The sequence below is a fragment of the Xenopus laevis genome, chromosome 8S (assembly GCF_017654675.1).
Source record: "Xenopus laevis strain J_2021 chromosome 8S, Xenopus_laevis_v10.1, whole genome shotgun sequence".
Taxonomy (NCBI): Eukaryota; Metazoa; Chordata; class Amphibia; order Anura; family Pipidae; genus Xenopus; species Xenopus laevis.
The window spans coordinates 31,689,066-31,704,444 of record NC_054386.1 but is presented as its reverse complement, the minus strand read 5'-3'; the positions used below and the strand labels follow the sequence as shown (position 1 = coordinate 31,704,444).

At 43.9% G+C, this 15,379-nt stretch overlaps 2 protein-coding genes across 8 annotated transcripts in view; one reads left to right on the top strand and one right to left on the bottom strand.

Annotated features, from left to right (window-relative positions):
* Positions 1-3,611: 3,611 nt before the first annotated feature.
* Positions 3,612-9,531, top strand: cel.2.S (carboxyl ester lipase S homeolog). Its single transcript, NM_001087384.2, has 11 exons — positions 3,612-3,713; positions 3,869-4,022; positions 4,302-4,424; positions 4,503-4,700; positions 4,826-4,956; positions 5,157-5,264; positions 5,568-5,685; positions 5,887-6,073; positions 6,322-6,525; positions 7,759-7,956; positions 9,309-9,531. The coding sequence occupies exons 1-11, from the start codon at positions 3,648-3,650 to the stop codon at positions 9,481-9,483; spliced, it is 1,662 nt and encodes a 553-aa protein (NP_001080853.1). The 5' UTR covers positions 3,612-3,647; the 3' UTR covers positions 9,484-9,531.
* Positions 9,532-9,614: 83 nt separating this feature from the next.
* The window catches only part of ralgds.S (ral guanine nucleotide dissociation stimulator S homeolog), an 81,170-nt gene continuing 75,405 nt past the window's right edge, over positions 9,615-15,379 (bottom strand). For 5 of the 7 annotated variants that reach the window (XM_018232627.2, XM_041574827.1, XM_041574826.1 and 2 more), the window contains exons 15-18: positions 15,050-15,314; positions 14,679-14,924; positions 14,375-14,489; positions 9,615-13,160 (exon numbers count right to left, since the gene is read on the bottom strand). In XM_018232627.2, the coding sequence (XP_018088116.1) occupies positions 12,985-13,160; positions 14,375-14,489; positions 14,679-14,924; positions 15,050-15,314 (802 nt within the window). In that variant the 3' untranslated portion in view covers positions 9,615-12,984. The remainder of the gene's footprint in view (positions 13,161-14,374; positions 14,490-14,678; positions 14,925-15,049; positions 15,315-15,379) is intronic. The other 2 variants (XM_018232628.2, XM_018232625.2) reach the window with 1 other exon arrangement.

Genomic DNA, 15,379 nt, shown 5'->3' with positions numbered 1-15,379 from the left:
AGGCTACAAATATATTGTTATTGCTACTTTTTATTCCTCATCTTTGTATTCAGGCCTCTCCTAATCATATTCTAGTCTTTAATTAAATCTATGCATGGTTGCTAGGGTAATTTGGACCCTAACAACCAGACAGCTGAAACTGGAGAGCTGCTGAATAAAAGCTAAACAAATAATAAAAAAATAAAACCGACTGCAAATTGTCTCAGAATATCACTCTCTAAATTATACTAAAAGTTAATTTAAAGGGAAACAACCCCTTTAAACCTACAGTTGACAGACCTGTCTTGCAAAATGCCTTCACATTGCATATGATTTGCTCGCAATCCATTTTATGGCTGAATGTGTGAATGTTTTAGGTAATAAATGTGCATAATATACATGAGCCCGTCTCATCCAGTCAGATTGAAATGAAGGAGTTGGATGAATATTCATTCTTTATTCGTGCACAATTTGGATGTGTCTCCCAACACAGTAGGCAGTTGCAGTGTCTTTATATAAAAAACTGCCACCCGTACGGTTGCTGTGTTTCATTGGTTTTACTGTTTCATATATAGAACATGAATTTTAGGAAGATTACGGACAAGTAAACTCAGTCCAACATATGAGGTACATCCAGTCACCAAAATGACTACATTTCTACCCTCAACCAATGCCCCTCTAAAAATAAAACATACTGACAGGGGTACTTTCCATCCAAGCCCCTTGCCACCCTCTTGTGCCACTCTGGGGCCATTTGCGGTTTTCAACGCTACTCTACATTCTCGGTGTCAGCTCGGTGTGGCATAGAGGTTCCCCTGGGAAAATGTCAAGAATAGCACTGGATAGTGATTTTGGCCACCTGGGTGGTTTCTACAATTGGTTTCTGAATTGGCACACCCCCAGTAAATCTGAGTTATTGTCTCCTTTTTAAGAAGAAATAGAATGGCTGTAAAGTTGGGTTGGTTCCCTTTTGATTGTCAGACAGAGTGAAAATGGGTATGGGTAAACCATCCCACTGTCCCCTACTCTGCCCTGACATTGGCAGTACTGTGTACCATTCCCTCATGTGCTCTGTATTGTGATGGAGCTGCTCCTTGTGCTTTCAGGAAGTATTCAGCCATATTCTGTACATAATGATAGAAATGTTTCCTTACACCGTATGGGGATTACTCTGACGTGGTATGGTGGCTTACCAATTTTATGATCGTAACTTTGTAATTAAAAACCCCTGTTTTTATAATTACATGCACTTGCATATATACTGAATTACTCATGAGACACCCTATCTCCCACTCCCACTGGGGGAAACTCTCTCTTACCCCAGCTAAACGAACTACAAGACTTCCTCTACTGGCCACACTTGGGCATTAAAAAACTCTCTGACCTGATGTCCGGCCCCCAGTTTCCCTCTTATCAAGAGTTGGAAGGTAAAGTCCTAGTTTTACCTGTACCACCAACTCAGACATGCCTTTCAAGCCCAGTTTCATACCCTCTCCCCTATAGTGACCACAGTAGCTTTGGAGGAGGCCTTCTATTCCCCATCCTCAGCCAAACTCGTATCTAAACTTTTTTGAGAGATTCTGGGAAGAATCAAACCACCTTTTGACGAAGCTTACCACATGTGGGAGCAGGCCATCCTGAGACTTGATCACAAACAATGGGAGGAAGCCACAGACAACCTACACTTTTCTAAACTCAATAAAAGATAGACTCATACAGTATAAATTCCTCCACCAAACATACATAACTCCCCTCAAACTGAAGAAAAGTGGTAGGAGGCAAGATGATCTCTGCCCACGTTACAATTCTCCTGGGGCCAACTTTCTCCATATGGCCTGGTCCTGTCCCCCATTCAAGATTTCTGGTCTAAAGTAATGGAGAACTTAGTGAACGAATTGGGCACACCACAGATAGTGGACCCAACAGTCTGCTTGCTAAGGGTGATAGATGAGTTACTGCCCACTAACACAGCCAGGATCCGGTTACATACGCTCATGTTTTATTCTAAGAAAACAGTGGTTATGCACTGGATGGGGAGAACCCTAGCCTTCTGGAGAAGGTTGATAGACAATGCCTTTCCCCTCATAAAACTAAACTTTGAGACAAGAGGGACATACAGTATGATATGTTTGGCAAGATTTGGGGGAGACTGGTGTGACCAGCACCCCCTGGATACCTAAACTAGCTTTCTTAACAGAAGGCAACCTTTATACACCTGCACTACCTGAGAGACACTCTGATATCTGTACTAGTTGGAGCCACATTGTCTTGTCTCACTGTGTATTCGTATACTGCTGAGATGACAATAAAGTTTATTTTGACTTTTGACTTTAACTTTGACCAACAATTGCAACTCTAAGGGGCCCATTTACTTAGCTCGAGTGAAGGAATAGAATAAAAAAAACTTTGAATTTCGAATGATTTTTTTGGCTACTTCGACCATCGAATTGGCTACTTCGACCTTCGACTACGATTGTCTTCGAATCGAACGAATCGAACTAAAAATCGTTTGAATATTCGACCATTCTATAGTCGAAGTACTGTCTCTTTAAAAAAAACTTCGACCCCCTACTTCGCCACCTAAAACCTACCGAGGTGCAATGTTAGCCTATGGGGAAGGTCCCCAAAGGCTTTCTAACAATTCTTTGGTCTAAGAAAAATCGTTCGATCTATGAATTAAAATCCTTAGAATCGAACGATTCGAAGGATTTAATCGTTCGATCAAACGATTTTTCGTTCGATCAAACTATTTGCGGTAAATCCTTTGACTTCTATATTCGAAGTCGAAGGATTTACATTCGGCAGTCGAATATCGAGGGTTAATTAACCCTCGATATTCGGCCCTATGTAAATCTGCCCCTTTGTGTCTGTATTCTCCTGTCTGTATATGTTTACACTTGACCTGACACTAATCCAATGCCATTCTACCGGATATTGTATTGTACTTGTTTGTGTTGTTAAAACCAATTAAAATGTTTCCATAACCCACTCTACAGATACAACCCCCAAATAGACTCTGCTACTAATAAACTTCCCAGCCTTCTCCATTAAACAGCTTTTTAAAGTCTTTTCTTCATGATGTGTTCCATCCAACCCAACCCCTTGATATCTTATCACAAAAGGGCTGATACATTTAAGAAGGAATCGGGAAAAGGAACTTGGTGTGGCTAACTAGAACACTCCTCATTTTAATGTTGGGGACAGCAAGACCAATGAGTACCTACAAACAGGACCAAATTGTCAGGCAAGACTCATAGAGAAGGCTAGATCTAGGACTAGACTGTTGGACACCCTTCCAGCATTCTATTCCATTGCTTGTTTGTATTTACATTTTTTAGAAATAGGCTCCATACATCATTGACAGCTGGTTCTGTTCAGAGGAAGGGCTACAGCTCATGTTAGCTGTGAGAAGATAAGATATATGCATGTGGGAAAGAGCACCTGGAAAGGGTCGCACCATGGCATAACATATCTCCTTGCACATTTTTCTCCTGCATGGTGCAAAGGCTGGACTTTTGATTCTTTAACTTCTCCCACTGAGCTAAAGCTTCATTGGGCGGTTCTGCCTTGGGTTGGTCTGGATCTGTCTGTAAACTCATGTATATATACACCTGCTTGGATCTATGCTCCCCAGGCTTGGAAGAGCTCTAGGAGTGGGGACAGTCACAATGGCTCTTTGGGCTTCTCTTGCCCTGGCATTTGCCAGTCTGGTGGCAGTGTCCCAGGCTGCTTCAGTAAGTCCACCAGAGGGCACTGAATTAACCAAGTTGTTTTTTAGGATTTGGTTTTCTTTTATGCCCAAAAGAATGTAAAATTAGCATTTTTGAAGATATTGAAGGTATTTATCTGTACTGTTATGAGGTGACAAGTCATTTTTTTGCCTTTGCAGCTGGGAGTGGTTTACACCGAGGGTGGATTTGTGGAAGGTACCAGCAAGAAAATTGGGATCCTGTTCCCGAATTACATTGATGTTTTTAAGGGCATCCCGTTTGCTGCTCCACCAAAAGCCTTTGAGAAGGCACAACTGCACCCAGGCTGGTCAGGTAATTCCCACAGGAAGCCCTGGTTCCTCCCAGGCTCCAAAAACATACAGGCAGGGTAATTGGCTCTTGGCAAAACTGCCCTTAGTGTGTATGACTGTGATAGGGACTATAGATTGTAAGCTTCTCTGGGGCAGGGACTGATGGGACTGTGATAGGGACTTTAGATTGAAGGCTCCACTGGGGCAGGGGCTGATGGGCATATGTTAGCGCTATATAAATAATGGATAATAAGTGAAGGCATCTCAAAACCAAGGAATTTATATTGTCTATCTATTTCAGGTACATTAAAAGCCACAAACTTTAAGGAACGGTGCTTACAATCCACCTTAACCCAAACAAATGTCCGTGGTGATTTAGACTGCCTCTACCTGAACATCTGGGTTCCTCAGACCCGCTCTTCAGGTCAGTCCTTATAGTGATTTTGATGTTTCCTGTGCTGGAATGAGCCCCAAGAACACTAATATGGTCTTTTGTATCCAGTGTCCACCAACCTACCAGTCATGGTTTGGATCTACGGTGGGGCCTTCTTGCTCGGTTCATCTCAGGGGGCCAACGTGTTGGATAACTATCTGTATGATGGAGAGGAGCTCGCTCTCCGTGGCAATGTCATTGTGGTGACCTTGAACTACAGACTGGGACCATTGGGCTTTCTGAGTACTGGAGACTCTAACCTTCCTGGTAAGGTTTCTTCTTGTCCGTGTATGATATTGGGTTAAAGACACTGCAGCCACATTTTGGTTCTAAAATAATGGGGCATTAATACTTCGATGTGGGTGGCACTGATGACTTTGCTCTTGCTGCAGGCAACTATGGACTGTGGGATCAACACATGGCCATCGCCTGGGTGAAAAGGAACATTGCTGCATTTGGTGGGAACCCTGATAACATCACCATATTTGGAGAGTCTGCTGGAGGCGCCAGTGTCTCCCTTCAGGTATGGCGCATTGCCGTGATACCTAAGTCACATTATGACAGCCCCAAGTATCATTTTCTGAATTAAAGATCTCACCTTGATGGTGGAGACTGCAGGTCTCGCAGGCCATAATAAAAAAAGGGGTCCAATCTATAATTTCCAGTGGCAATAATATTCTTGAGTAACAATTGCACCTTCATTTTACTTTTTTTAATTTGCAGACCCTGTCTCCATACAACAAAGGACTGATCAAGCGAGCCATCAGCCAGAGTGGGGTGGGCATGTCCCCTTGGGCACTTCAGAGCAACCCACTTTTCTGGACCACAAAGGTAATAACTTGCCATAAGCTTCAGCTCTTATAGCTGCTGCCCCCCCCCCGGCATTTCTCACAGGAGGCAGTGTTGGATTTCCTGGTCCTTGGCCTGACAGATAGTGGGCGCCATAGTGTGTTAGAAGACTATTGGATTCTAGTTGTAGGCATTTCTCAGAATAAGAGACATGGTGCCCCATGACTATGAAAATATGTTAAATAGATATTTTCTCCACCCATTTTAATCCAACCTTGGATTATAAATTTAGCAAAATAAGGTGCCCCTATGGTAATTAAACAATGCAACACTTCCCTGTTTCAGGTGGCTGAAAAAGTTGGATGTCCTGTTCATGACACAGCCGCTATGGCAAACTGCTTGAGGATTTCAGACCCTAAGGCTGTCACTTTAGCCTATAAACTGGACCCGTCTGTCCTGGAGTGTAAGTGTGACCTTGGCAATTATAAAGGCAGGGGGCCCAGAGAGATAAAAAAGAGGTATGGCTATACCGGTGCATCTTGGGTTATGTGATTCCATTGGGCTCTTTAATAATAGAAATAATACTAATGATAATAAAAATCTGTATACTGGAAAATGTGATTCCCATTGGTTTGTGACATTCCCCCCCCCCCCCCCCCCGCAGATCCCGCTGTTTACTACTTGGGCATCTCCCCAGTCATTGATGGTGATTTCATTCCTGATGAACCAATGAATCTCTTTGCTAATGCGGCGGATGTGGATTACATGGCAGGTGTAAACAACATGGATGCACATTTGTTTGCAGGCATAGATCTGCCAGTTATCAATCAGCCTCTTCAGAAGATTTCTGAGTAAGTTTGTGCCTAGTGTACCCGTTCTGTATCACACATCCGTTATAAGTGCAGCAACATGGCAGCTCCCAGCCGTGATGGGTAAATAAAACACAGATACACCCATGTTTAGCAGTATGTAACCCCCACCTTCTCTTCTCATATCCTCAGTATGGCTGCAGGAGTTGGGGCCTACAAGTTATAATACCTCACTGTCTCTCTGCCATAGTCTTACTCTTCAAGGGTCTAATGCTGATTTCTGTCCCCAGGGCCGAAGTCTATAATCTGGTGCAGGGTTTGACCCTGACTAAAATCTCCAGTGCCTTGGAAACTGCCTACAACCTTTACACGGCCAACTGGGGACCCAACCCTGAGCAGGAGAATATGAAAAGAACTGTCATAGACTTAGAGACGGACTATCTTTTCCTGGTCCCTACCCAAGAGGCACTGGCTCTTCACTCCATGAATGCTCGGTAAGTTTTTTTTCAGATAGATACAATAAATAATGATGATGATGAAGATAGATTGATACTAAAGCCAGGGTAGATTTTGCCGGGCCCATATTGGTAAATTCTATTGACTCATGACTTCCTGATATATTAACACTCTACAAAGGAAGTAGATGTCACATGATAAGCAGAAAGTATTCTGTGCAAGCAATGCAATAAACGAAAGCTGGCTATAGACGTTCAGAGTTACCTTCATATCGGACAAACGATTGTTTGATGCCATCTCCCGACCTGCCGCTAAACATTCAGATCAAATAAAGTAGTAAAAGAACAGATCAGCCGATGTTCTGCCCCTGACAGCAATCGTACGAAAGTTATGTCTGACAAAAGCTGGTGACAGTCTCCCACTGATATCGTCAGATCGGCAATACATGCAGAGATATTATCAGCAGCCGACAGAGATTTTCTAACCAGTCCGATCGAACGATCTCCATCTCACGAAAAATGTTGGGACTCTCCACACGCGGCCCGAAAATCGTTCAAATCGTTTGATTCATACGATCAAATCTTTGCGTCTATGGCCAGCTTAAAGGAGAACTAAAGCTTAACTAAAGAAGTAGCTGGAAATGTTGTATTTTATGTTTTGAGCTTCTGTACCAGCCCAAGGCAACCACAGCTCTTTAGCAGTAAAGATCTGTGTCTCCAAAGATGCCCCAGTAGCTCCCCATCTTCTGTTCTGCTGATTCACTGCACATGCTCCGTGCTGCTGTCACTTACTGAGCTTAGGGACCCGCTCACAATATACAGTACACATAGAATAGATATGTCACAATATAAGACTGATTAGTAATTAATGCAGATAATTACTACATGGCAGCACAGAAACCGGTGCAACTAGCATCAGAATTTAATAATCAGCCCTGTATCATCAGCTTATTTTACAGACAAACCTCATTTTCTGCTTAAAAATTTGCGACGACCCCTAAGCTTAGCTTCTCGAGAGCTGCTCAGAGCCCACTGAGCATGTGAGTGTCGCAGACACTTTCCAAGATGGTGACCCCCTGTGACAAGTTTGAAGTCCTGGATCATTGCTGCTATTGAGAAGCTTATAGTCTAGTGCAATAAGTATATAAAACATGGCATTTTTAGCCATATTCATTTTTAGGGTTTAGTTCTCCTTTAACACTATGCATTTAGTCGGTAGCTGCCCCTTTCTTTTATATTTCTGAGCCAGACTGTGCTTTTTCTTAATCCCAGGAGTGGACGGACTTACAACTACGTGTTCTCTTTGCCGACTCGCATGCCCATTTACCCCAGCTGGGTCGGAGCCGATCATGCAGATGATTTGCAGTACGTGTTCGGGAAACCCTTCCAGACTCCATTGGCTTACAGACCCAAGGATAGAGATGTCTCTGCCGCCATGATTGCCTATTGGACCAACTTTGCTGCAACTGGGTAAGGAGTAAATGCCAATCATTTGCTTGCACTTTAGCCCTGAACTAGAGTTCCCAAGTCACTAGTTTGTCCAAGGGGTTTTCACAGCCCTGTGCCTGTTGTCCTGTCTATCAAACAAGCTTTTCAGGCTCCCTTTATGCCTGATTCTGTAGAATCACCAAGAGAGGGCAGTTGGAACAGCTGCGGTTTGATTTCTTTGGTTATAAGAGAACTATAGGGAGCAGTTACAACATAGTGGAAAAAATAATATTCACATTTTTAGCACTTTGAACCCTGCCTTCAAGTCTAAATAAACTGCTCTGCCTGTTTGCTCTGTTTCTGGAGCAAAGACCTGTGGCTGCCTCTCATGAATACAGTGCTGTCTGTATGTGCTTTATTCATAAGTGGTGGGAGGCATCTAGGCATCCGCGGACCCCCAAACTTTACCTTGTGCAGATGTGCAACTTAGGGAGCAGGGGTGGATGCAGGCCACAACAGAACCCTGTACTTAAAGGAGAGCTAAGGCTTAATTAAAGAAGTAGCTAGAAATGTTGTGCATTATGCTTTGGGCTTCTGTACCAGCCCAAGCCAACCGCTGCCCTTTAGCAGAGACTATCTGTGTCTCCAATGATGCCCCAGTAGCTCCCCATCTTCTTTTCTGCTGATTCACTTGCACATACTCTGTGCTGCTGTCACTTACTTAGCTTAGGGACCCACTCACAATATACAGTACACATAGAATAGAAATGTCACAATATACGGCTTATTAGTAATTAATACAGATAATTACTACATGGCAGCAAAGAAACCAGTGTAATTAGCATCAGAATTTAATAATGAGTCCTGCAGCATCAGCTTATTACAGACAAACCTCATTTTCTGTTTGATAATTTGCGACGACCCCTAAACTTAGCTTCTCAACAGCTGCTCAGAGCCCACTGAGCATGTGAATGTCACAGACAATTTCCAAGATGGTGACCCCCTGTGACAAATTTAAGAAGTCCTGGATCATTGCTCCTATTGAGAAGCTGAAACTTTAGGCTGGTGCAATAAGTTCAGTATATAAAATATGGCATTTTTAGCCATATTCTTTTTAAATGTTTACTTCTCCTTTAAGCACCTGTCCTATGGCAAGGCTGGCCTGCACCCAATCATGGTGCATTCTGCTCCTCACATTGAATTTTTTACATTTTACGAAGACCCCTGGCTGAAGTGCAAGAGCCGGCTCATGCCGGCAAGGAATGTGACCAATAAGTGTAGCATGAAATGCATCAGGTAGACTCCTACAAGTGAGACTGCAATAATCATAGTTGGGGAGTACAGTTTTTGTCCCTTTTGTAAACTGTATATTTTTCCTTCTGCACGTTCTACAGTGACCCCAACCAAGGACCCTCCAAAGTGCCCACCGATTGGCTGCCTTACACCACTCACCTTGGCCAGTACCTGGAAATCAACGACAACATGTCTTACCAATCTGTAAAGCAGAGTCTACGTTCCCCTTATGTGAAATTCTGGGCCCACACTTACCGCAATATGGCCAACGTGTAAAACCATTTACCATATAAAGAGCTGCGGAATACGTTGGCGACACACAAATAAAGGATTATAATACGACTCCCCCTGTTTGTTTACCTTGGGTGTAGTCAAACTATAACACAAATAAGAGCCCACGCGTCAGCTTGACATGAGTTGTAATTTATTGCAAAGACTATATTACAGGTATTATTTCATCGTGACAGTCAGCTCTTTAGAACAGTCTGCTCAATTGTTTGTTTTTTTTAAGTCGTGTTTACAAAATAGCACATCATACAACCAGACGGTAAGAAACAAGTGTAAACATTTGCGCCGGTGGAAGGGGCAGTCCCACGGACATGCACACACCCACATACACACAGGGATTTATACACAAAAAAATAAAGATTGCACTTAGAATAGAAAAGGGGGGACTTTGTGGGGGTAAGAAACATAAATTAGTGTTTACACTGTTGTGACCACTAGAGGGGGTGTTAACCTATCTGTGCTCCATGGGTGAGGGGGTGTAACACGTTTACAGGTCATTAGCGGTGGTGACTGGGAATAGTCGCACCACTTCACTTACAAACGTGGCTGGGGGTTCAGCACAAATATTCATTGTGCACATAGCTGCTAGGATAAAGCCATAGGTTAAACATTGCTGCACCTCGTAAGGGTCCCTGGCAAGCATGAAGACTCCCTGCAGGAACGCCTGCTAAACTACAAATCCCAGAATTCACTGCACACACACACACTTTTTTTTTTAACCCTCACTTCCCTGAAGGGCTGATTGGCACTTGTAAGGATGGAGGTAAACTCCAAGTTATGGCAGAAAGAACGGTAGTCTTAAAGGGACACTGATGGCGCATAGAAAATACATCAGAAAGGATTCCTCGAGTGGCATTTTGCAAGAAGACAGAGAAAGCCATTTGCCGCTGCACCCTAAAACTTCCTGAGCGTGTGCGAAACAAACAGGAAGTAAGGCCAAGGAGAAAATGGCTTCCCCCAGTAAGCAGGAAAAAACAACACCTGCATTATAAAATGTGATTTTTAACATTTCAACCAAGTCTGTGTGATTGAACACCATGAACTCTTATCATTGTGTAGTGAGTTTCCATTAGGCATCGTGTCCCTTTAATTCTCTGTAAACTGTATCAAATCACCTCTATCTCTGTACACAATCCAGAGGTCGGCTGATGCGGCAAGCACAATCTCTGTGCAAGAAAAATAACAATGCATGTCAGATTGAAGGAGGAGGCATTAAGGCGCAAGAGGTTTAAAAAAAAAAAAAACACACCACGCTATGCATCCTGGGATTTGCAGTCCAGCCACTCTCTGCCCTGAAGATTTCATTTAAAACCTAACCACTGTTCTTTTTGATGTAGGGTTCTAATAAGGAGAAAGGGACGTATATTCCCTAGTGTTAACAAGTAGTGCATGGCTTATAACACCATCTACATAAATAAGACTTGCTCATTTTTTTTAATAGTGTTGGGTAAATTTAGAGTTAAATTAGAGCTCACACCATTCTTAAAGGGACAACTGCATTTATAACATTCTGCATCAGCTGAGCCAAACATTTCAGATAACCTTGTGAACTACAAATCCCAGTATCCTTGGCAAACTACTGAGAACTCCAATCGGCTACGAAACCATCCGTATGGCTTGGTGCCCCACACCTGACTATAGACTGACAGTCTGAATGCAGTTTAATCTGGATCCCTGGCAGTTACAGTCAGTTGTGACGGTGGAAGGGCTTTTTGAGCAGGTTGCTGGGCGATGAGAGCCTAGCAACCAAAAAGCCCTTCAGCATGGATAGCTGGTACCGAACGACAATCATTAGAATGGGAGGATTACAGTAAAACTGTGCACAATTACAATTAAAACGTTAATGAACATTGAATAAGAGGCCACTACAAGAGCTCATAAGCTTTAATGAGCTACGGGCACTGACATTTTAATCCATTCTAAATGTGGCAGCCTCTAGTGGTGAGTCACTTGTATTAACAAGCGTGACCCCACCACGTTGTGATTTTGTTTTCAAATCAAAGTGTTATGAACCTTGAACAGGTACTAATACCATTAATCACATTGTGATTACAATCTGAACAATGCAACAGAATCAGTTACGCAAGGTGCCCAGATACCACATACAAGGTCCATGACTGTTTTGGGTAGGCCTCCAACATCGGCCTGATAAAGTCAAATTAAAACCTTGGTTTTTTGTAAACAATTCCTCTTTCGTTTTAACTAAAACGCAGGCAGCCATTGTGAACCGACCAGATAACATCACTACAAACCCAAACTAATCGCCGGTACGTTACCAGCCTGTTGGCAAATCCTGTAGAGAAAGGGGGGAAAAAAAAAAAGACTTAACCATGTGAATGCTGTTTAGCATGTAACAGGCTAAGGCATCATTAAGGTTAACAAGCATTTAAGTGTACAAACGTTAATCACACAGCTCATAATATTTACAGTTACCCAAAGGTGCCAAGCATTCGTTGAAACGGATGGCACGGGAATTAAAGTATCTCATTTGTCTCCATTCTATTTACAACCAATAAATATTTTTTTTTTTTTTTTTTAATTTTTTTTACACGCACGCAAAAAAGAAGGTTAATCCACAGTACTGACCCACTCCATTGCCGTTCCTGGAGATCAGTTAGAAATGTCAAATTTGGCCCCAAGTTTAAAAAAAAAAAAAAAAAAAGTTAATATTTACAAGAAAAAACTGTACATGTTTTAGGGGGTTAAGTACTTTCAACTTTCTCCGGCCAGCTAGTAAGAGCAACTATTGACCAGTTGAGAAAGGATTGGTGGGGTTGGGGGATTCATCTTTGGTGTGATTTGAAATGCTGCACTCAATGATGGAAGAGAGAGAGAGGGGACGGGACTGAGGGGTGTCAGTCTCCTCTTAAACGAGCCTTGATTTATCATGGCTTCCTTGATGGTCATGTTAAGAGGCCAACAATATCCTTCTGGGGCTTTCACAGTTTAAAAGGTTCATTGTTTTTTTTGTTTTTTGGAAAGTGCTTTATGTTGGTAAGAAAACCCAACAGGGGAAGTCCGTTTTAATGAAGGAGAAAGCGACTCCCAATCATAGTCTTCCACATTGTAAGGGCAATGCCACAAAGCCTCAACAAGGCCATAGGACGTTGTGCTATAAAGCCAGCATCTCACATTAATACTGAATCCCTTGGCACTGCACAAGTTGGACAACATCTCACACTTCTACGTCCCCCCCACCCTTCTCTTGAAGGCACCTTAGGCATGGAGGTGGATTTTTTGAGTCCTGTTGGTGGGCAAGGTCACACATCATCCACTCTTACAAGCCCAGCACTCATTGACGGTCTTCCTCTCTCCACATGGTCAACAAGAGGAATCTGGGTCAACCCAAGCCCTGTGACCGCTCCCATCTGAACCGAAAAGTCATCAGCTGTACAGGAGCTTTAAGTGCTGTCCTTTTTGGGGCACTGGTCCCACCAATGTCCTGTTGGGGGGGCTCCAACAAGGCCTTTTTTGACCACCTTGCATGTGTCAGAAGATGCCTTTGGCTATCTTGAGTCCCTTCTGCTTCATGCGCGGTAGCGTAGAACTGGAGCCCTGCTTGATCTTCATGCCTTTGGAGAAGCCGCGTTTCTTCAGTACAAAGTCATAGTTGGCACCTGAGTTCATGGCATAAAACACGTTGGCATTGTCAGGGATCTTCAGCTCTGCAGAAAAGGAGAATCTATTAGAATACCTCTCACCACCTTCCAAGTACAAACACGGGACATGCTTTCCCCCCCGGATATTTACTAAACGGAGGAGCCATGTTCTGTTGTATAGAAGTAGTGTGTAGCTGCTGTGAAGTCATAACTCACAGTGTAAATATACAATGCAACCACACTGTTTTTAAAGCTGGCCTCTGGCCAATGAGAGGAAGGGACAGGTCTAGCTATAGGGGTATATAGATAGATAAAATAGAAAAGCAAAGTAGTTCTTGCTAGCATCTCTGTATCTCTCATGGCTGTATGTCTCTAGTCTCTGTTCCCTCTCCTGCACCTGTAGCCTTCCTGTCTTGTCTCTCAACCCTTCCTTCAGGCCCGGACTGGCAATCTGTGAGTTCTGGCAAATGCCAGAGGGGCTGCTATAAGGTGCCATAAAAAGTCAGTATTTAGTGGGCTGGTGGAGGCTGTTTGGGACACTATGTTGGCTGATTGGGCCTCTGTGTACCTGAAATGCCAGGGCCTATTTTAAGTCTCAGTCCGGACCTGCCTTCCTTCATTGTCCTGCACATCTACTGTCCTTCTCCTGTACCTTCAGCTTCCATTCACTATCCTGCCCCTCTTGCTTCTTGCATTCTCCTGCACCTCTAACCTTTCTTCTCCTGTACCTCTAGCAACCACCATCTTGCACCTCTAACTCCCATGCTACCCTCCTTCACCTTTATCCCCCTCCACTCTTTTCTACCTCTACCCCCATTCACTCTTATGCACGAATATACCCCATACACACAGCAATGCCTCTTTCTCCATTTCACTCCCCTCCATCCATGTCCCCCAATGATGATCCCACTTCCCTTTCTCTGCAGCACTACGTCACCTAATTCCCTTTGCCACTACTGCATCTTTGTCTCATAATCTCTCACCCATTCCCTTTCTTCTCCTCTAGCCTTTACTCATTATAGCCAGTTACAAAATTGACCAGTGCCCCTTCCATAAACCCACATCCTAGTCTCATTCTGACCCTTTCCCAATGATTACTGAACAAAAATCCCTCTATCCATCACCTTCTAACCCCTTCACTTTCCCTTTCTCTACTGGAATCTGAGAAACTTGTAAGCTGGGAATTGGCCAGACGAGTCTTTCCAGCTAATGTATTTGCTTGAGGAATTAATTGACTTTCTGCTGGCTGGTGGAGTCAATGAAACTCTCCTGGCACATACCTCTCTCCTCAGATATGATCTGCACCAGCTCATAGTCCTCCGCACGCTCACCGTCAATATTGTGTTTGGCCATGGCTTTCCGAATCACCACGGGTGTTTTGTCCTGGCTTGTTACCTGCAGGGGCAAGGGATGGGAAAGTAACAGTCAATGCAATGCAAAAAGGCAAGAGATAAACTCCAAAATGGTGTGGCAACATGGGATGGGTTTACCCAGTCTTGTAACTAATTGCAACCAAAAAGCACTTAGCTCTAACTGTACAGGATCTTAGTCATTATATTTGCCTAGGACCCCAAGAGCTCTTACCAGAATGCTTTTGTACATGTTGCCATTGTCTACATCCAGGCTGACCCTTATGATACAACAATCGTCTATTTGCTGGTTGTACAGGGGAAGGGACAAGGACGAGTAGCTGGAGATCCCCGACACAGATCGTTTGTGCGTCCGAGAAGTGGAAACAGGGGTTGAGGAGACAGAGGAGGAGGAAGCGCTACTGGAACCTGAGCCAATTCCGGATGTATCAAGCGAAGAAAGGGAGGTTGACTCCCAGAACTAGCAAGTAGAGAACCATAGTTAGAGGCTGGATTTGTATCAACAGGCAGTGTTAGAGGATTTATAGCACAAGCGTTTAGTTTTCCCTTCCCACACAGCAAAGCACAGAGAGAGCAGGGACTGACCCCCTCAGGAACGCAGGGTTCCGCTGGCTGTATCGGCCGTGCTTGGCATGGTCCCTCCCGTACCTTCTTCTCCTGACAGTCCGGGGATTCAGGGACAAAGCTGATGTTGATTTCATCCACGTCCGAGCTGCTGGAGCCAGCCGAGGTGACACTGAGAGAGTCCATGGTGTCCCCTCCGCACATATGGGGGCTGCACTTGAGCTGGTCAAAAGACTTGGAGTGGGAACTGACACTGGTGCAAGGCTCCGAGCTAGGCGGCTGCCGGCTGTAAAAGAAACGGCACACAGGTCAATGTAATAAAAGCCGCAGACGTTTGCACCAGGTATACTA